The following is a 21,741-nucleotide window of genomic DNA, read 5'->3' on the forward strand; positions in this document are numbered from 1 at the left end:
TTTTTTTTTTTAATTGGGAGAAACTTAACACCCATTGTCATCTGTAGAATCAGGTACAAGGCATGTGTGAGCATGCTCATTTTGTGGTCATACATCACATGAAAAATGGAAAAGAAGGGGTAGAAATGTCATCTGATCTGAAAGTTTCCTCCAAGTCATCTAAAGAGAGTGAATCAAGGTAGTGTAGAGATGGCTTATTCTCTAGAAGGTTTTCTGGAAGATCTTACATGAATGAACAACCACCCTAAAAACTCAAGTTCAAAGGAATATTGACAGTCACGTCAAGGACCCCAGCTTCCCTCTCTCCTCCTTATGACTGCCAGACAGCTAACACATCATTAGGAAAAGAGACTGACTACAGAGAACCTTGGCTTTGGTTGCTTCTCTAGAGGATTCCTCACGTATCTGAAAGCCGTGTGTGGCAGGCAGCAGGAAATTGTGGTGGAGTTAGTTAAGTGGCAGCAATCTTTAACCTTTCCAGTACTCCATAGGATCTGATACTTTAAATTATTCTGCACAAGTAAGTGTACATTCACATCTCTCTCCGGGTAAATTTTTAAAGGTGTGCTTTCCATGAGTAACTCACCTGCTGAGAGTAGTTACAGCAGTACACTCTGTGTTTGTTCCTGATAGTTAAGTCCGAGATGTTTCCTTCTAAGACTATTGTCGCCTTACACAGTGAGTGAAGAAAGTAGTGATTTTCGTGGTCAGTTTTATACTTAATAGCTAAAATTTCTTTCATTTTAAATTTTGACTTTTAATTTTGAAAGTAATTTAAACTTTGGGGAGTTTTCAATAACAAAATGAATTTGCAAAATTCAGAGTTAGTTTTCTGGAGCCGCCATAACAAAGTGCCAAGAGACTGGATGGCTGAAGTGACAGAAACTTCTCTGCTCATCGTTGAGGTTGAAATCACGGTGTGGATAACTCTGGCTTCTTCTAAAGTCTGGCTTTGTAAATGGCCAGCTTGGCTTTTGTCTTTACCTGGTTTCCGCTTTGTATTTCTGTATCCTGGTGTCTTCTTTTAAGGGACAGTCATTCTGGATTAGAGACTGTCTTTTAAAGTATTCTCTAACCACAGGCACATTCTGCAATACCAGGGTTTGGTAGGTACATCGTGTATGGGGACGAGGTGCAATTCAGTCTATAACTCAGATCTTAGCAGCTGCAGAGATTTTACCCCATTTATTTTTTTTTCTCTGTTCTCCCTTTTTGCTGGAGAGTTTAGGAATGAGCTTCAAATATTGTCCCTTTGCCTATTTGATATAGACACTAAAGATCAAGGCATCTTTTACTGTAATCATGAGACAGCTAAGGAAATTTAATATTGATAGAATAGTTTTACTTACTATAAAACTCATATTCAAATTTTACTAGTTGGTCAAGTATGTACTTTATAGCAATTTCGATCGTGACTCACAAACTCATCCCCTGCACACACTACATTTAGGTTTAGTGTCCCTTTATTCTCCTTTACTATAGAACAGCCAATTATAAAACATTTTTGACACTGAAATTATTTTGTGTAATTCATTCAGTATATTAATATTTTTCTATTAGAATTCTTTGGTGGAATTTAACGACAATTATGATTTATATCACTAAACATCAAATTTTGATATATCACAAAACATCAGTTTTGAAAATGGAAAAATTGTCTGTCTTTTTCTTCTAAGTGGAAATTATTCTCTTAGAGATTTTTGTAAATATTTGAAAGTTTATTTCCATCATTTGCATTTTATATCACTTAGCTAATTATATCATCCTAGCTTCTACTCATGGAAAAAATTGTATAGTTAATTTAATAAATGAATGATCAAACAAAATGAAACAGGATTTTATAAAACTTCCATTTTCAATTTAAGATATAAACGCGTGAACAACTTACTGTACAACCTAACAGAAATAGAACAGAAACATAATACAGTATGTAGCTTACCATATCTGAAATAGTACAACACAGGGAAACTAGTTGTTTCATAGTTACTATAAAATAGATTGTTGAAGATAATACAGTTTGGTAATGGAGAACACAAGTTTGGTAGCACATCAAAATTTAAATTATAGCCATTATTTGTTACTTCCTACATATCTCTGTTCCTTAAATTTAAATTTCTTCATTTGCGAAGTGAGATCGTATTTTTGTTTCTTTGACACTGAAGATTAAATAAGGTAGAAAATAGAGATCTGAGTATTCTAGAGATTTAATCTGTGTACCAAGTATGAACTGGAAATCCAAATCTTGATCTGGTATCCCAACAAAGACTTTGTTCTTGAATAGATAAATAGCATCTTTTTCTCAGTTTCATTTGCTAGTAACAGTAACAGGATTCTTTGAATTTCTTCATTCTGCTATTGAATTCAAGCCTGTTTGCTGGGTAAGAAGGATTTCAACTGAGATAATGTGAAATTTTGGACAAAAGATTTATTAAATTTAGGCAATTTATATATATATATATATATTTGATATGAACAAGGAATGAGCCTCTATAAAGTAAATTGTCTAGATTATTTTTTTCTCATTTAAATATAAAGCATATATTTAAAGCCCTGCCAATGGTCTCATTCAAAACCTTTCTTTTTCCATTGTTGTTATGTAGAGTATCCTGAAGAGAAAGTCACCTGTAAACCTCAGTTATGTACTGTCCATTCCTATATATGTCTATAGAGGTATTTGAAGTCATTGGCATTTATTGGCCCTTCAGTCTACTCCTACAATGTTCATTTCTGATTGCAGTTGGTTTACCATATTCTTTGTACTCCTAATAAACCATTGATTATTACCTATTGTTGACAGTATGTCTGCCCACAGCAATCATGGTTTTTTGTCATGCTCCCAGTTTACTTTGTCTACAGTTATAAATTCTGTGAGATTTTCTTTATAACAGGGATATAGAGTTCTCTGTTGAAAATTGTGATTTATGCTTCCTGTTCCTGACTAAGGATTGAAAAATATCTGCAGATTGAACCCAGAGCTTTGTAGACAAGGGTTGTACCACTAAAGCACACTTAGTAGCCCTTGTAGTAACGTTGGCTACTCTGGAGCCCTCTAAACATTTTGTTCTTGTTTTTTTGTTGTTATTGTTGTTGTTTTTCAGGTAATTGCCCATGTTAGGTAATGGTTAATGTCTGACTTTTGTTTTGTCTTCTTCAACTTGATGTGTTTTTTGCTTAAAAGTGCCCCCCTCCGTTATTGCTGTTTCAGCCTCTTCAGGATCATACAAAAATACAAATTTCGGTTTTTAGTTATCTCACTTCAGTTCCTTCACTTATCAAGGTAGTTATTTTAATCAGCTTAGTCTGATGCACAGTTAATCTTGACTTTCATCTTGAATGGATTGAAAAGCATGTAGATTAGAAAAGTTCATTTCTGGGGTGTTGTCTGAAGGCTTTTGCAGAGAGGAGTGACTAAGGGAGGAAGCACTGCCCTGAATGTGAAAGGTGCCATCTGATAGGCTAAGGTCCCAGATTGATAAGTACGGAAAAAGAGAAAGTCAGTTGGCACAAGCATATGCCCTACTCCATGCCCATCCCCGCTCTACCCCTGCCACCATGATGTAAGCTGTTCTGTTCCTGTGCCCCCCTCTCGCACTGTGGTGACTGAAACAGGGAGCCAAAGGAATTCTTCGTCCTGGACGCTGTTTATGACAGGCGTGTCATCACAGAAGTGGCAAAAGCAACTCGCCACAATAGTAAAAACATCCCATTGTTAAGAAACAAAACTCAGAGGTGACTCATGGTTGGAATCACCACAGTATTATGGTAAAGACAAAGTAGAAAAGATAAAGACATGCTACACATTAGAGATAAAAATTGAAAAAGAATAAAATTAAGAATTAAAAAAAAAGCAATTCAAAAAGAATTGCACTAAACAGATTCATGTGTACTCAGTGCATCACAAAACCAAAAAAATGAATAATCTTGAGAGGGGCGTGCTAAAAATTTCCGGTACTGAAACTTTCCACATCCCATCAAAGTGTCTATTTGCAGCGCGCGGTCTGGCAGGAGAGTGTTCAGTGTTTGCTATTGCTTCCCTTGAACATATGCAAGGGCTCTGTATATAACACTAAGTAGAGAGTCTGAAAAGAGCCAAGGAGTACTCATCAAAATAGAACATATTCAAGACCAAACAAAAACAAGTTCTAAGAGAATGGATAGAAAATGCTTTCTGGCTAGCAGGTTCAGGCCATAAGTTATGATGCAAAAATATGTGGAAATTCAGGGATACATTTCTCAGTTACTCACAAGTCAAGAGGAATTTTGTATTGAGTACAGATGACACCCAGCATAGACAGGAGGCTTCAGGGGGAAATTTACATCACCCCATGTTGCATTACTTAAATTTCCACATGAAGAAAAGAGCAAACTATAGCCAAAGCAGAACGTAACTTGTAGAGGTGAGTTGTCTTCATCAATTAAAATATGGAATGTTGTAGTGCTGAAAGTACAGAGAAAACTAATGAGATGGAGCTGGGCTGTTGGAGTCATGTCCTCTAAAGAGCTTGATGTGGGTGTATTAGAAGGAAGTGCATGGACCTTGTCACCAACACTGAAAGCCAGGGCAGGGGGCAGGATAGTGGGGACAGAGCAGGATGGGTAGCCGAATTTGGAAGATCAAAACAGAAAGCCCAGAAACCCATCTGCACCAGTGAGCCTGTTACCCACCAGGAATATTCTTTAAGAATCTGGTTGTCAGATATTTCACTTAAAAGTCTTTAGTTTTTCACAGCTTGGTACTGGCATAAAAACCGACATGTGGACCAATGGAATCGAATTGAAGACCCTGACATTAATCCACACACCTATGAACATATAATTTTTGACAAAGAAGCCAAAAGTGCACGATGGAAAAAAGAAAGCATCTTCAACAAATGGTGCTGGTAAAACTGGATATCAACATGTAGAAGGCTGCAAATAGATCCATATCTATCACCGTGCACAAAACTTAAGTCCAAGTGGATCAAGGACCTCAACATAAATCCAGCTACTCTGAACCTGCTAGATGAGAAGGTAGGAAGTAGTCTTGAACGCATTGGCATAGGAGACCACTTCCTAAATAGAACACCAGTAGCACAGACACTGAGAGAAACAATCAATCAATGGGACCTCTTGAAACTGAGAAGCTTTTGTAGAGCAAAGGATACGGTCAACAAGGCAAAGCGACAGCCTACAGAATGGGAAAAGATCTTCACCAACCCCACATCTGACAGAGGACTGATATCTAGAATATATAAGGAACTCAAGAAATTAGACATCAAAATGCCCAACAGTCCAATTAAGAAATGGGCTATAGAACTAAACAGAGAATTCTCAACAAAGGAAACTCAAATGGCTGAAAGACATTTAAGGAATTGCTCAACATCCCTAATCATCAGGGAATTGCAAATCAAAACAACTCTGAGATACCACCTTACGCCTGTCAGAATGGCTAAGATCAAAAACACTGAAGACACCTTATGCTGGAGAGGATGTGGAGCTAGGGGAACTCTCCTCCACTGCTGGTGGGAATGCAAGCTTGTACAACCACTTTGGAAATCAATATGGCGCTTTCTTAGAAAATTGGGAATCCATCTCCCCCAAGATCCAGCTATACCACTCTTGGGCATATACCCAAGGAATGCTTAACCACACCACAAGAGCACTTGTTCAGCTATGTTCATATCAGCATTGTTTGTAATAGCCAGAACATGGAAACAACCTAGATGCCCTTCACCTGAAGAATGGATAAACAAAATGTGGTACATATACACAATGGAATACTACTCAGCAGAGAAAAACAATGACATCATGAGGTTTGCAGAGAAATGGATGGATCTAGAAAAAATCATCCTGAGTGAGGTAACCCAGACTCAGAAAGACAAACATGGTATGTACTCACTCATAGCAGGATACTAGATGTGGAACAAGGATGACTGGACTGCTACTCACATCACCAGGGAGGCTACCTGGAAAACAGGACCCTAAGAAAGACACGGGGATTGCCCAATGACAGAGAAATGGAATGAGATCTACATGAACAGCCTGGACATGAGTGGGGGTAGTGAAGGGCGAGGGTCGAGGGAAAGAGAGCTTGGGGAAGCGGGAGATCCCAGCTGGATCAACAACAGAGAGGGAGAACAAGGAATAGGAGACCATGGTAAATGAAGACCACATGAGAATAGGAAGAAGCAAAGTGTTAGAGAGGCCCACAGAAATCCACAAAGATACCCCCACAACAGACTGCTGGCAATGGTCGAGATACAGCCCGAACTGACCTACTCTGGTGATGGGATGGCCAAACACCCTAATTGTCGAGCTAGAAACCTCATCCAACTACTGAGGGATCTGGATGCAGAGATCCATGACTAGGCCCCGGGTGGATCTCTGGGAGTCCAATTAGGGAGAATGAGGAGGGTTTATATGAGCGAGAATTGTTGAGACCAAGGTTGGATAAAGCACAGAGACAAATAGCCAAACGAATGGAAACACATGAAATATGAACCAATGGCTGAGGGGTCACCAACTGGATCAGGCCCTCTGAGTGGGTGAGACAGTTGATTGGCCTGATCTGTTTGGGAGGCATCCAGGCAGTGGCACCGGGTCCTGTGCTCATTGCATGAGTCGGCTGTTTGAAACCTGGGGCCTATGCAGGGTCACTTGGCTCGGCCTGGGAGGAGGGGACTGGACCTGCCTGGACTGAGTCTACCAGGTTGATCTCAGTCTGCGGGGAAGGCTTTGCCCTGGAGAAGATGGGAATGGGGGGCGGGCTGGGGGGAAGGTGAGGGGGGTGGGACGGGGGAGAACAAGGGAATCCGTGGCTGATATGTAGAACTGAATTGTATTGCAAAATAAAAATTAAAAAAAAATTAAAAAATAAAAATAAAAAAAATAAAAATAAAGAAGAGCATGAAGAATTTGGGATAGAGACAGCTTGATGGGTCCTGGGATGAGTTGGAGGGACATATTAGGGGGATATATGGTCAAAATAATTTGCATTCATGTATGGAATGTACAATAAAAAAGTGATGATTTCATTTAAAAAAAAAAGTCTTTTAGTTTTTCTAACTGTAAAATAGACTATAGTATTCTCATATCTGAGTACAGAGCCTTGGTGGAAATGGTTTTAAAATAATTATGCAGTAAAGACATAGAATATGGAAACAAGACAAAGTTTTAGTTCTTAAGATATTTACTAACATGGCCACTATCTTGGGTTACTCTTACTGTAACAAATTGCATGAATTAGTGACTAAAAAATGGTAATTCATTCCAGTTTAATTCTGAATGTCAGAAGTCCTAAAATGGTTGTGAGGTCTGTCTGTATTGCTTTGAAGAGTTCTAAGGGAGACTTCATTCCTTCATTTCTCACTTTCAGAGGCTGCTTACATGCTTGCCTTTTGGCACATCCCTTAGTCCCACAATCAACAGTGTAGGATCTTGCAGTCACTCCTTCTCTTTGTATCTGTTCTCCTGTTGTCATCCATGTTTGTTACCTTCTCTCCCTCTCTTACAAGGAAGCTCACTAATTCATTTAGTTCACTCAGATAATGCAGGGTAATCAATCAATCAATCAAATGCCATTTGAAAATCCTAAACATACCTCATCGCTATCTAAAGAAATATTGAGAAGTTCAGAGGTCTAAGGTGTGGGTGTACCAGGGTGATAATATTTGGCCTACCATAGATGGTCTGCATGTTTAACTATAATCTAGTATAGCAATATATTTTGTTTTTAGAATTGAACATCTTCTAGGATCATGATAAGTATTCCAGGAAAAGGTGATGTTTGAACTGTGTCTTGGGGGGATAAGTAGAATGTGAAGGGGACAAGAGGAGTCAGTAAATGCAGACTGTAGCACTTTGACATACTGTGTAGCACAAGTATATTGAGGACTATGGGGGTCCAGCCCTTTGATAGTCCCCTCCCAGGGTCCGGGAAGAATCTACAACCAGCTGATAATGAAAAGAAATGAATCTATATACATGAAACTCCTTAGTCCATACACTTTATTATTCTGTGTCAGTTCTCTCTCTACAAGCTTCTCATTTTTAGCTCCTTTCTTGCCTGATTTCTCTCTACATTTATCTACTGTCCCCTCTAGGTTTTATCTTAATTCCTTCATCTTACTTCTGCCCCTTCTAGGTTCTCATCCATCTAGTTCTTTCCCTATCAGTTCCTCTCCCATTACTTTCTCTCTCATCTTGTTCTTCCCCATCTGGCTCTTCCTCATCTTCCATCTTGTTCCTCTGGTACTCTCTTTTAGCCCTTCATTCTAGTTCTTACCATCTAATTCATTCCTCTCCAGTTCTTACCCATCTAGTTCTTCTGTTCTCTTGTCTCTTCTCTGTCTCGTCTTCAAGTTCTCTCTTCAAAAATCCTCCTCTCTCCCCTTCTACCTCTCTGTTCTCTGTCTTCTCCCTACTCTCTCTAAGTCTCTCAGGAATCCAGTTATAAACCCAAGCAATAGCAATCCTCTGCCCAAGCAAGGTCACCAGGTTAGAATTCTTACGGGGTCAAAAAGACAGGTAAGTATTTTCCTCAGGCAGTAACCACCAGGCTTTCTTTTACAATCCAAAATGGGAGTGGTAAAAGAAGAGGTCAACTGAGTGCTAATGACAGCTTAGAATATCCAAAAAGGGATCTGTGTGCTCAGTCTACATTCCGAGAAGTGGTTAGGTAAGAAGTTAAGGGTCTATAAAGTTAGTGAGGCTGTAAGAAAGAAGGTTCCAAGCTATTACTTAAGGTCCACCAGACCTAGGCGGTGTCTCCTTGTGGAATTTACCTTAAATCAGGAGACTAGCATGTGGTGGTCTGGACTGTTATTTCTGTTAGTCCTTGAATGTGGAGATATCTGATTTCAGTGCTGAAAGGGGAGAAACAGATGGGCTGGGGGGAGGGAAGCCTTTCCTGAGGCTGTTCTCCAAATACCATGAAGGTATATGTCCAAAGAGTGATCAGTCCACACTGTTAGCCCTTCTTAGGGAAAAATCAATTGGGAAAGCTGTGAAGGCACACATGATTTTCATAACAGAAGACAGCTGATATATAACAAGCCAAATAACACCAAAAACTCCTTGGAATTTGGCTTCCTCTAAAGAAATTCCTTGATCCCTTCAGGTAGTGGCTTTGCCATAACCAGCTGAGTTCGTATAATATTTTCCTGCGGCCCTTAGCACAAGTATGGGTAAGTAAGTGGAAGAAGAGAAAGATCTAGTCAGAATAAGGGGCTGGCGATGAGAGACCTGATCCTTACCCTCTCGTTTGCATGGTTGATCTCTCTCTTGGTTAATCTTTCCGTTGATGCTTGATTTGTTCTTTCTCACGCTGTCCAGTCACGCATGCATAGGAGGCTCAGGGGTGAGTTAGTTATTTCACTAGTAATGGTAATACTCACTTCACTCATGAAAGTAAGCATGTTTTTACGAAAGTTCTCTTGTAGCCCACTTGTACCTCAGTTAGGTTTGTCCTCCTGGGAAAGCCTGGTAATTCAGAGAAAAGCAGTGGAGGTGAGGAAAGCCGAGGCAGTGCTGGCTCCTCTGAGGCTTTCTTAGCAGGCCCTTTCAATAGCAGTATTTTGAAAATAAGTCTCACTTAGCCCCTGACAGTCCAGAGCAAAGGGAAGAAGAGATAAACAGTGGGGAGAGCACCCCAGCCCATTTCCTTGCTGCAGAGTGAGCTCTGGGGCTCCCTAAAATCTCTGTTCCTGGAGGTTCTTCTCATGGGGTGGGCAGCTTTTCTGTTGGTTGGACTCTGAGAGCCTAGGTTGCCCTGGTGAGCCAGTAAATCCTTGTGCTACAGCTTTTCAGTGTTCCTTACAGAGTGCAAGTCAGATCTCAGCTTCTTACCCAACATTTTGTTCTTCATTGTACTGTAAAATTTATAGACTTAAGTCAGCATTTATCATACACTCGGCATCTCCACCCTAACCCTAACCTTAGCATCTACATTTGATATTATTTCTGCCAATGTTTAATTCTTTAATAGTAGAATGGCTGATGAAGAACACAGCTACAACCTAGCTCTATTAAGCTCTCTTAAGCTCTATGTGTGGGATCTAACTGTGAGTCTGAAATGATGATTTTTGTAGTGAAATGAGTTCCTCGTGCATCAATATTACAGTAATAGCTGCTAATAATATTGATATTAATACTGTAATTCAAGAGCACAGTGGAGCAATTGGTAAGTGGATCTGAGGCTTTATCTAATACTGTGATTTTTTTCCTTGTAGCATAGAAGCAGTTACTCAAAATCTCAAGGCACTGCTTTCAACTATTGCATGGAGATAACAGCAGCCTCTTGAGCTGTGGAAATTAGTACTTAGACCATGCCTGACATATAGAATATCCTCATAAGTTGTAGTAGCTGTTAATTATTCTTGGTAATATTGACAAGTTAACATTAGTAAGTTTAATCTTTATATTCTGTGATTTAAAACTATTCTTTTTATTCAGTTGGTACTTCCTGTCATGTTAAACTAACTACTAACATTGAGGGGTAGACAGGAAAAGAACACCCCAAGACTAAGTTCTCAGCACAGAGGAGATTTATTTGCCCCAGAGGGACAGAGGGCAGGAAATAAGAGACAAAGACAGGAGACAGAGGATGAGGGATAAGGGGAAGGGGGGCAGGGATATTTGTTCAGGAGGGCCAGAGGACTACCTCTGGATAGAGAGGAGACAGACATGGCCCATAGGAAAATGGTAGTTTGTAAAGGTAAAGAAGGGAAGCCCATGTTAGGATGATGTGTTTAATTTTAACTGGGCATGCTAATTGGATGAGCAAAAGGGGCTTTTGATTGTTGGACTTCAATACTTTCATAGCCAGACCTTGGTGGTTAACCTCAGGAGGAGGAAGTGGTCAAATAAGGGAATAGACCTTGGGAGCTAGCTTCAGGATTGCAAAATAATGGTTTTTAGCAAGGCAGAGGAAATGGGGAGAAGGGCAAGGACTGCCAGAGCCACATCTTTGAGTGGGCTAGTGTGTCCCTTCAGATAGCATAATGGTTAAGAACAGAGACTCTGGGTCCAAATTTCATGTCCGTAACTTAAAACCATACTGACCTTTGACAAGTTAAGTGCCCTGTGTGCATCACTGCTTCACTCAGCTTTAAAATGAATGTAACAGAAACACATTCCTTTCATGAATTCTATGAAGAATCAATCCAGTTAGGTCCTCAAAGTTTAGAGCAAGCAAGGCATGGTGGCTGGTACATGTGTGAAATACTAGGTTGAGACAGGAGAATTGCCAAGTAAAGGCCAGTCTGAGCTACATACTAAGTCCTTGTCTTAGAAAGAATGGAGGGAGAAAAGTTCATTTTACAACAGTTGCTGATGATGTTGTAAAGTTTTCATCACTCTTACTAATTTTTTGAATAAACTTATTCTTATCACTTTAGGTAAATCTTGGCAGCAACCAGTACCTGTTCTCAGTCATTGTGGATCCTAAAGAAATGCCCTGCTTCTGTCTACGCCATGATGTTGATGCCCTTCTGTGGCAACCACACTGCAGCAAGCAGGATGACATGTGGGAGCACATTGCAACCTTCAACGCCCTAGGTAGAAAGCATTCTCTTCAGTAGCATTTCCAGTCCACTCAATTAGTCATCATCTCAAATGAAAACTATCTTTTTCATTTGAGCCCTGCTAGTTAACTACGATTTAGTTATCTGTGTTCTATTCACTTGGGTTAAACTGTTAAGAGTAGAATGATGAACCTGTTCTTACAGTTGCACAGATGGTAACACAGAATGAACATGGAAGTGGCAATATAACCATTTGAATCTTTCAAATGGGTTGAATTAAATACTGAAGTAAAATACAGTTTGAGTAGGGGCTTTGGCATTGCGGTACTGTAGCCCTAAGTTTCTCAGGTGCTGCTCAGACCCAAGTAAACACACAGAGGCTTATATTATTTAGAAACTGTGACCTATGGCTTTAGCTGCTTGCCAGCTAGCTCTTTCGTCTAAAATTAACCCATTTCTCTTTCATCTTAAATCAGCCCATTTCTACTAATCTATATTTTGCCACGTGTTCCGTGGCTTTTCCGGTCTGCTGGTATGTTGTTCCTTGGGCAGCAGGCTGGTGTCTCTTCCACCTCTGCCTTTCTTCTTTCCTGTCTCTCCTTGGATTTCCTGCCTGCCTTAAGCTGCTTTGCCATGACCAATGGAAACGACATACATTCACAGCATACAGAAAGACATCCCTCAGCACAGTATGTCAACTTGTATTTAAGTCTCTTCAGAGTAATCTCTTTTAAAACATTATATAGTTGTTTTACAAGGATGCACATTTTTAATGAGAAGACATACATTGAACTTAAGTGAAAAAAGAAGCCGGGCCTGGTGGTACATACCTGCATTCCCACCACCTGGATGGATGAGGCAGGAGGCAGGAGTATGAGGCCAGCCTGAGTTATATACAAAGAGTTTGACTCAAAATCCAAACTACAATGAAAACAAGAAGCTATGGTAATGAAAGGAATTATGAAAAGGATAAGTATAAATTGAATTTATTGTTAAAATTTATTATTAAAAATATTTGTTTTAAAACCACACCTTGAAAAAAATTTAAAGTATGTAACAATAGACTATGCAATCATTGGTTTTAAGTCAAAATATATCCATATTGTGTTGGAATTCTGTTATGCTATTTAGCTACAGTTATTGCTTTATTGTAAGCTTATTTTAAATTGGCAGCAAAAATGTAAAATTGTGGGTTTTAATGCCTATATATGTGCAACTCTAATTGATGAGGAAGTTTGTCACCTCGCACTTATGACTAAACTGCTTCACTCAGACTCTAAGTGGATTTGTATGACTTGAAATGCTAAGAGGTTTGATGGATTAATTAATCACACAATTTCAGGCCTCTACTGTAATTCCTCTTTTGTAGTTATCTTCCTTCAGGAAGAACAAAGTTCATCCAGGTCACCTTTAGATGCTCAGAATCTTCAACTGCATGTCAAAACCCTCTTGCAAATGAATTCTGCTATGCTTGATCCCAAGTTCAATCAATTTTATGTTAGATAGTACTTGAGTTATTATGTGCATTACTATCAAAGTTGCCTGGACAGCTTATGTTCATCTACTCAGATAGATCCCTACATCTTCTTTTTTCCATCTTCACATCTTACCTAATATTTTAAAAGCAGTATTGACCTGCTTTTGCCTCTTGGCTTTACTTACTTTTGCACATATAAACATATATATTTATATATAAATATATAAGTATACATGTTTGCATTTAAACCTAGAATTTGCATATGAGAAAACTGTGATATTTTGTTTCCTCCCTTATCCTTCCTTCTTTACTTCCCACTTGCTTTAGAACCCTTCCTCTCCCTACATTGTCATCTGTCTGACCTTTCTATCTTTGTATTTACATATATTTGTATGTGTGTGTGTGTAATGTATGTGTTTAAATCTAGAGTTGGTATGTGAAAGAAACATGCAGTATTTGTCTTTCTGAATCTGACTGATTTCATTTAGCATAGTAATCTCCATTCACATCTGTTCCCTTGTAGATGACATAATTTTGTTCATTTGTTTTTTGAGACAGGACTTCTCTGTGTAGTTTTGGTGCCTGTCCTGGATCTCTCTCTGTAGACCAGGCTGGCCTCTAACTCAGAGATCCGCTTGGCTCTGCCTCCCGAGTGCTGGGATTAAAGGCATGCGCCACCACTGTCTGGCAAGAGTTATTTATTTATTTTGTGTATATATGAGTGCTCTATCTGCATGTATGACCTTATGCCAGAAGAGGGCATCAGATCTCAGTATAGATGGTTGTGAGCCACCATGTGGTTAATGGGAATTGAACTCAGGACCTCTGGAAGAGCAGCCAGTGCTCTTAACCTCTGAGCTGTCTCTCCAACCTATATTTTGTTCTTTACAGGTGAAACACCTATAAAGAAACACCATATTTTTGTGAGTGTGTGTATCACATTTTCTTTATGCATTCATCTGTTGGGTATCTAATATTCTATATTCTCACTTCTGTGAATAGTGTTGTAATAAACATAGGTGTGTAAGCATTCCTGGTTTGCTAACTTTGTTTCTTCCATTATATGACCAGCTATAACTGGATCATATGGTAGTTCTATTTTTCAGGTTGTGCTGATTTCCATAGTGTCTGCACCAGTGTACACACCCATCAGCAGTGAAGTGAAGGTTCTTCTTTCTCCACATTTTTCTAACATTCATTGTCCTTCGTTCTCTTAATACCAGCTGTCCTGAGAATACGCAGGTAGAATCTCAATGGAGATCTATTTGAATTTCCACATTAAAGATGTTGAACATTTTTTATGTCTACTGGAAATTTGTGCTTTCACTTTTGAGAACTACCTGTTCATTTCATCACTCATTTATACACTGGAATTGTTTGGATTTGGGGTAGTTATGACTTCTTTATGTATTCTGGATACAAATCATCTCTCTGATATATTAATAGCAAAGATAGTCTCCCACTCTGTAGGCTATGTCTTCTCACAATTGTTTCCTTGCTGTGCATTGCCTTTTTAATTCCACATTATCCAATGGCATTTTTGGTTTTATTTCTTGAGCTTATTGTAGTCTTTCCCAGAAAGTCCTCCCTTTGCTTATCAGTTGTTATTTTACATGTTTTTCTGTACTAGTTTCTGAATTTCAGGTCTTAAAGTTTTTGATCCACTTGGAATTGTTTCTTCATTCTTCTCCATGTGGCTACCTGTTTCCCAGGATCACTTATTCTAGAGGCTGTAGGATTTCTAATGTTTGTTAGTGACACCTTTGTTGTCAGTTAGGTTGCTTTGGCTGTGCTTATTTATTTATGGGCCCTCTATACCATTCCACTTGTCTGTACATCTGGTTTTGTGTCTGTGTTGTGCTGTTTTTGTTCTTGGGCTCTGTAGTATGGCTTGCGATCAATAAGTACTGTAATAACTCCTAGCCATTTCTTTCTGCTTAGAATTCCTTTGGCTATTTAGGGTCCTTTGTGCTTCCATAGGAATTCCAGGCTTGTTTTATCTGTTTCTGTAAAGAATGTCATTAGAATTTGATAAGGATCTTTTGTAAACTATAAATCACTTTCACTAATAGAGCCATTTCACAGTACTAATTCTGCCAATCTGTGGGCATGAGAGGCCTTTCTATCATCTAGTGTCGTCTTCATTTAATAAAAAAAAAAAATTAACATGTCATTTTAAGTTTTTTGCTTTTAAGTGAGGCATTTAAGGTTTTGTATATTTAGTATTTAAAATTTCAGATTTTTATTATTTTATCTCACAGAAATTAAATAGAACTGTATTATGCTTTTGTTGAAGAGAATCCCTGTTTTATTCCTTAGTAACTAAATTAAACTTGTATTTTTGCACTTATTAGAAGGAATTGTGGCTTAGTGTTAATGGTACTGAATTCATCCACTGTTGACTATTAATGGTATATGTTTTACTTAAGTATTTAAATTTTTCATGGATACTGTGAAATAGTAAGTGTTCAATCGTGACTTTTCTCTCATCAGTTTAACATACAGTTCTTTTTTTCCCCCTTATATTCTTGTCAGGTTACGTCCAAGCATCAAAGAGAGACAAGAAATTTTTTGCCTGTTCTCCAGATTATTCCTATGCAGCTCTTTGTGAGTGCCTTCGCCGAGTATTCATCTATCGGCAGCCTACCCCCATGTCCACTGTGCTTTACAACAGAAAGGAAGGCCGGCATGTGGGGCAGGTTGCTAAGCAGCAAGTAGCAAGCCTGGAAACCAATGATCCTATTTTAGGCTTTCAGGCAACAAATGAGAGATTATTTGTTCTCACTACCAGAAACCTGTTTTTAATAAAAGTAAATACAGAGAATTAATCCTCCAACATTTGGCTGAAAAGTTTCCAGTGGCACCTGGAGAACTGAACAGTTGTACTGTAACTTGTTAAGTTTTAATGTGTTAAATGAAAATATCTTTCATGAAGTTTTATTTTTAAAGGGTATTGGAAATGTATTCAAGAGATTATGAATCTGTAAAAGCTATGGGATAGATGAAGCTACGGATTTAGAGAACATTGACTTCTGTAAAAAATATGAAGATTTTGACAAATGTAGTTATTTTTTAAAATCTGGTGATTAAATCTCATCTTTTATATGACAAACATACAATTGTTTAAAAATAAAAATATTTATCATGTGCTTAGCTCATTATTTAGATTGCTATAGTCACTGTATAGAATGTTTAGGGTAGCAGTAAAATACTGAGCATTATAAGGTATTTTAATGGGCTGAAGTCTGTGTAAAGAATTGTGAGTCCAGAGTTACAAGAGTACAGCAGTTTTGATAATGTTGCTTATAAACTTTAATTGTTTTCATAGTAAACATAGATTTGTTTATGTATTTGCTCTACTACATTGTAGAAAGTTAGGCATTTTCCATTATTACATAACCAAGTACCACAAAGCTCACAAAGCTCAGGTGTTTAAGAGTTTATTCCAGCATCTGGAAGGCTAAGGCTGGAGAATTACCAGTTCAAGGCCAGCCTGGACCTCATAACAAGACCTTGTCTCAAAATAAAAACAACTCAAGGTTTATGATTCATTTTTCTTGGTTCTGTGACCTGGCTTTTCATGCTCTGGGTGGTCTCTTGTCTTCTAGCAGGCTAAGCTGTGCTTCCTGCCGTGAAAGAGAACAGTCTAAGAGCAAACCAGGGTGCAAGGGTTGGCCAAGCCTGAACTTCCATGTTTGCTAAAAAAAATGGACAATTGTAGCACGAACCTTAAAAGTTCTTATTAATAAAATCAAACCGGAAGCCAGGTATTGGGGTGAATGCTAGAAGATCAGAGAAGCAGAACAAACCACAGCTTCCTTACCTTGCCAATTCCTCAGACTGGATTCCTCAGACTTGCTATTTCCTCAGACTGGATGCCTCTCAGCTGAACTATGCTGCTCAAAAGCCTAAAAACTTAACCAGCTAGTTCCTGGTTTTCACGCCTTATATACCTTTCTGCTTTCTGCCATCACTTCCTGGGATTAAAGGCGTGAGTCACCATGCCTGGCTGTTTCCAGTGTGTCTTTAAACTCATAGAGATCCAGATGGATCTCTGCCTTCAGAATGCTAGGATTAAAGGCCTGTGTGCCACCATTTTCTGGCCTCTATATCTATCTAGTGGCTGTTCTGTTCTCTGACCCCAGGTAAGTTTATTAGGGTGCACAATATTTTGGGGAACACAATATCACCACAGACAATGTGATTCACATGGCCAAGTCTAAACAGACAGCAGAGCTGTAACACATTAGGGCCATTGATGTGACAGGCTCATAGGACAGATTATACTATAGTTGTCTCATTAAAATCTCTTTACTTTTCTGACAGTTTATTTTATTTACACATTGAATTTTTTCTCCGCAAATATTTGTGGTTCAGACTTACTCCCCAAACTTCTTTCAATTTGTATTTATTGTGGGTTTGTTTTGTTTTTATTTTCACATTATTTTTAGAATTCTTGTTTTATTAAAGTCCTTAAAAATTTAATTGAAGAGGAAGAAAATAAAGGATTATAATATGGAAAATATTTGTATGAATGTATGTTTTGCCTATCTGGAACAAATACTTAACTGACTTAAATTTAAACAAGTATTCGGTCTAGGGAGGCGGCTCTGTCGGTAAAATGATTGCAGCAGAAGCATAAAGCTGGGTTAGATTCCTGTAACCCACATGGAAAAAAAGAAAAGTAAAACAAGCAGACATGGCTGTGTACATCTGTAATCCCAGCATTTGGGAGGCAGAGTGGGAGGATTCTTGCTGGCCACACAGTCTAGCCAAATCAGCTGAGCTCCAGGTTCTGTGAGACCTTGTCTCATCAAATAAGGTGGAAACTGAGCAAAGTACCTGGTTTCAATATTTGCCTTCCCCATGCATGAATATATGTATGCACACAGGCTCATAAACATATATACATATAAACATACACATATACATAATAGCTCCCAGAGAGAGAGAGAGAGAGAGAGAGAGAGAGAGAGAGAGATTAGCCAGTATTTGACTGGTTAATTTCAGCTAGGTGTGACTGACTAATTTGTTGTTGCTGTTGTGGCTAAGTACATCTGAGACAGTTAGTTCTTCTCACTGTAGCCCAGGCTGGCCTGAAACTCGTAGTCACCCTTTTCTTACCTCAGGCTTCTGAACAGCATTATCCAGAACACCCAGTTTCAACTGAATTTTGACTGAATTTAAGTATCAATGAAATTCTTGCATTTGTCCTCCAGCATAGTGAGTGAGACTAGGAAAGGAAGGGAGGGAAGCAAGGAAGGCAGGCCGTCTCGAGAGACAAAAGAGGCAAAAAAAAAAAAGAGAGATTACACATTGAAATTCTACATGGCTCAGGGGTGGAGCTATGTGGGATTAAAGATCACTGAGCTTGGACCCTTTATAATCATCGTGTAAAACAAGGAACGCAAACTGTGGAACTCTGATTAGTAGCCAAAAGACTGGGATTTGAGATCTTGGTGGAACTGTTGAAAAGATCCCAAGATTACTGTCTGGTGAGAGTTTCTAATAAAAAACAAAAGATGCCCTGACCTCCTCCCTTAAGAGTTAAATCCAGATGAGCCTGTTAGTCAACTGGGAAAGAAAAGGCCCAGGAAGCCCTCGGTTCCAAGGACTCAAAGAAATAATACAGAGCATACCTAAAAATTTAGGTCAGTACTGTAGTCTCTCTGTCCACTGTCCATTTTCACCTTGAGGTTCCCCTACGCCCACCCCACCCCCAGTGGCCACTTTGGCCATTGCCCTCCTCATCCTCAAAAATGGCTCTTTTTACCTTGTAATAAACTCTGTCTGTCTTCTACAGTGTGTTTTGTGTGCTTATCTGAATTCTTTCAACAGAGATCCTAAAGACTGGGGAGACCAGAGTGAAATATGGTAGCACTATGTTGAAAGCCCTGTGTTTGATGCCCAGTACTATAAAGTGAGTAGGTAACTCAGCTCTTTGTCAGAATGTAGTTTTCCAGAGAGAAATTTAAATGGCCTCAGGTTGTTGCAGAACAATCCCTCCCCATTTAGAATAAAGATGTATAGTTTGGATATAGGAATTTGTAAACATTTTCAGAATTGGAAGATTCTGCAACTTTTCTCTTTCCCTCTTGGTATCAAAGAAGGTCTTTTCATTTATTTTTTTATATAAGTATGTATCTTTGAGGAGTCACTAAACTGTCTGAGAATGAAAAGAAAAATCTTACCCATAAACTCAGATGGAAATAGAGTAAGGTTTGGAGAGTATAGTTACACATACACACACACACACACACACACACACACACACACACACACAGCTCAACATGAAGTCAGGCCTCTTCGGACTACAAATAGGAAAACCTGATCTAAACTAACTTGGCCAAAGAGAAGCCATAGTGATTCACATTCCTGGGAAGTCCAAAAGTAGAGCTGAACATTGGTAGGTGGTACTAGATGATATCAAGGCTCATTTTCTCTTACAATCACTAAGCTCCCTCTCTCAGTTGGTTATATAGTTTGAAAAATTTTTACCTTACTGCAGTGACAAATACAAGTCTTTAAATCTCATCACTATCATATCCAATAAATGTTTGTTGCAAAAATCATAGCAAATGCCTATTGTGAACCATTATTTCTAAATGGGTCAAGTGCCCACTGGAGCAAATCTCGGTCATCAGGGACTTCACATTTGCAAGGTACCCACTGGCTCATCCTTTGTGGTATTCTCCATACTGGTGCCAAGACTGGATCCAGTAGCATACAAATACATGGAATTAGAAATGATAGTGTTGCTTCCAATGTAAAGGAAAATAGATGTTGATGCTCAGAATACAAGAAATGTGCAGCGAGAAGCCATTGCTCTGTAAGAAAAGTTATACAAGTGAAAATGTAGCAAAATAAGATTATATGGAGAATTTTGATAAATTTCAATACCTAATTTAAAACTCTTAACAGTGTTACTAATGGATTGACTGAAATTCAAAAGAAAAATGTAATGCAAGAAAGAAAGTTTTTCAGAATGGAAGCTATTAAGCAGCACTTACACACAGTCCCAGCTGCTGCCTAGAATATGATCACTTCCACTCTAATCACAGGCATCAGAATGCTGGACTGTACTGTGCCCAGAGGGTCGAGATGTCCTCAGGCTTGACTCATGGACACTACTGTTGCTAGAGTTTTCCTGCCTGGCCCACAGTCAGGACAAATCTCTCTCACCCGCCAGTCCCACAGCCTCAGACCCAACCAAGTAAACATAGAGACTTATATTGCTTACAAACTGTATGGCCGTGGCAGGCTTCTTGCTAACTGTTCTTACAGCTTAAATTAATCCATTTCCATTAATCTATACCTTGCCACGTGGCTTGTGGCTTACCGGCATCTTTACAAGCTGTTTGTCATCATGGCGGCTGGCAGTGTCTCTCTCTCAGCCTTCCACTTCCCAGAATTCTTTTCCTTGTCCCGCCTATACTTCCTGCCTAGCCAATGGCCAATCAGTGATTTATTTACTGACCAATCAGCAACACACTTGACATACAGACCATCCCACAGCACTTCCCCTTTTCTTTTCTTAAAAAGGAAGGTTTTAACTTTAACATAGTAAAATTACATATAACAAAACAATTATCAAGCAAGAATTACAGTTACAATATTAACTATCTATCTATCTATCTTATATTTGTAAGTTTAAGGTTTTATATCTAACTTATCTTTTATTATAACTAAGGAAAATTGTAAGTATCTAGTCTTTAACCACATCAAAGACCTCAGAAGGATATACTACTACCTGAGAAATGGAGAAGGATATAAGCAACTTTTAGGAGTCTTGTAGGGTAGACAGAGACAGCTGGCAGCCTGGACAGTCATTCAAAGTTCTCTTGTAAAGTTGGGGCATCTGTCTTCAGCCCACAGGCCTAGAGTCTCTTATTCACTTTTCTCTGTGTCCTGTAGAATGTCTGGCAGATTTCTCTGCAAAGCAGGAACCTGAAGGACCATTTTGTCAAGCAAAGTTCAGTGGTCACCTTTGTATGGGTCCTGCATGTCCAGTTGATCAGGCAGTCCAGGCAAGAACAGTTTCTTGCCCAAATGGCTATTTTTGTCAAGGTGAAGATAAACTCCATATGGAGTGTCTTCGATGCCCATCCTCCTCTCTGAAGTAAATCGGTGCTGTCAGGAGCAGACATGTCTCACTGTCCAGAAAGTCTAAATTTTTAAAACATTTTAAATGCCATATTCTGTAGGTCTTTGAAGTGTTTGAAGACTACCTATCTATCTGAAATATAACTATGTATACCTAGAAGACTTAACTAACATGGCTACAAATATGATTATCATAGATGACTAATTATTAATCTATTTTTTAATTATCCATTATAATTTTAAATGAGTTACATAAACATAATACCTCAAACAAGAATAGAAATATATATACAGTATAACAAAATTAAGTTTAAACTTGTATCAATAAACTAAAATCTATAGCGATGTAAAACATTTTAAACAAGTTGTTACTCTTTAAAAGTAGGTTCATTAATCTACCCTTTCATCCTATCATATCTAAACTATCCCCTTTTTTTCTTTAGAAAGAGATTGTATTTATAATCAACCTGCTTTAAATAAAAATATTGTTTTTTCTCTGTCCCACACCAGAGGGCTCTTCTGATTTGGGACACAAGAATCTCTTAACCATTTTTTTTTTTTTTTGAGCAATATGTCTGGGTTTAGAGGGGGAGTGAGCCAATTCCATCTCTAAAGCCAGCTTGGTATATTTGGGAATTTGGGCGTAGCTTCTCTTACTAC

The 21,741-nt window shown here is 38.7% G+C and overlaps 1 protein-coding gene across 2 annotated transcripts in view; it reads left to right on the forward strand.

Annotated features, from left to right (window-relative positions):
• Positions 1–17,390, forward strand: part of Nudcd1 (NudC domain containing 1) — a 66,202-nt gene extending 48,812 nt beyond the window's left edge. For both annotated transcript variants that reach the window (XM_059247478.1, XM_059247479.1), the window contains exons 9-10: positions 11,376–11,535; positions 15,514–17,390. In XM_059247478.1, coding sequence (XP_059103461.1) covers positions 11,376–11,535; positions 15,514–15,806 — 453 coding nt within the window. In that variant the 3' untranslated portion in view covers positions 15,807–17,390. The remainder of the gene's footprint in view (positions 1–11,375; positions 11,536–15,513) is intronic.
• The last annotated feature ends 4,351 nt before the right edge of the window (positions 17,391–21,741 follow it).

This window comes from Peromyscus eremicus, chromosome 20 (assembly GCF_949786415.1).
Source record: "Peromyscus eremicus chromosome 20, PerEre_H2_v1, whole genome shotgun sequence".
Taxonomy (NCBI): domain Eukaryota; kingdom Metazoa; phylum Chordata; class Mammalia; order Rodentia; family Cricetidae; genus Peromyscus; species Peromyscus eremicus.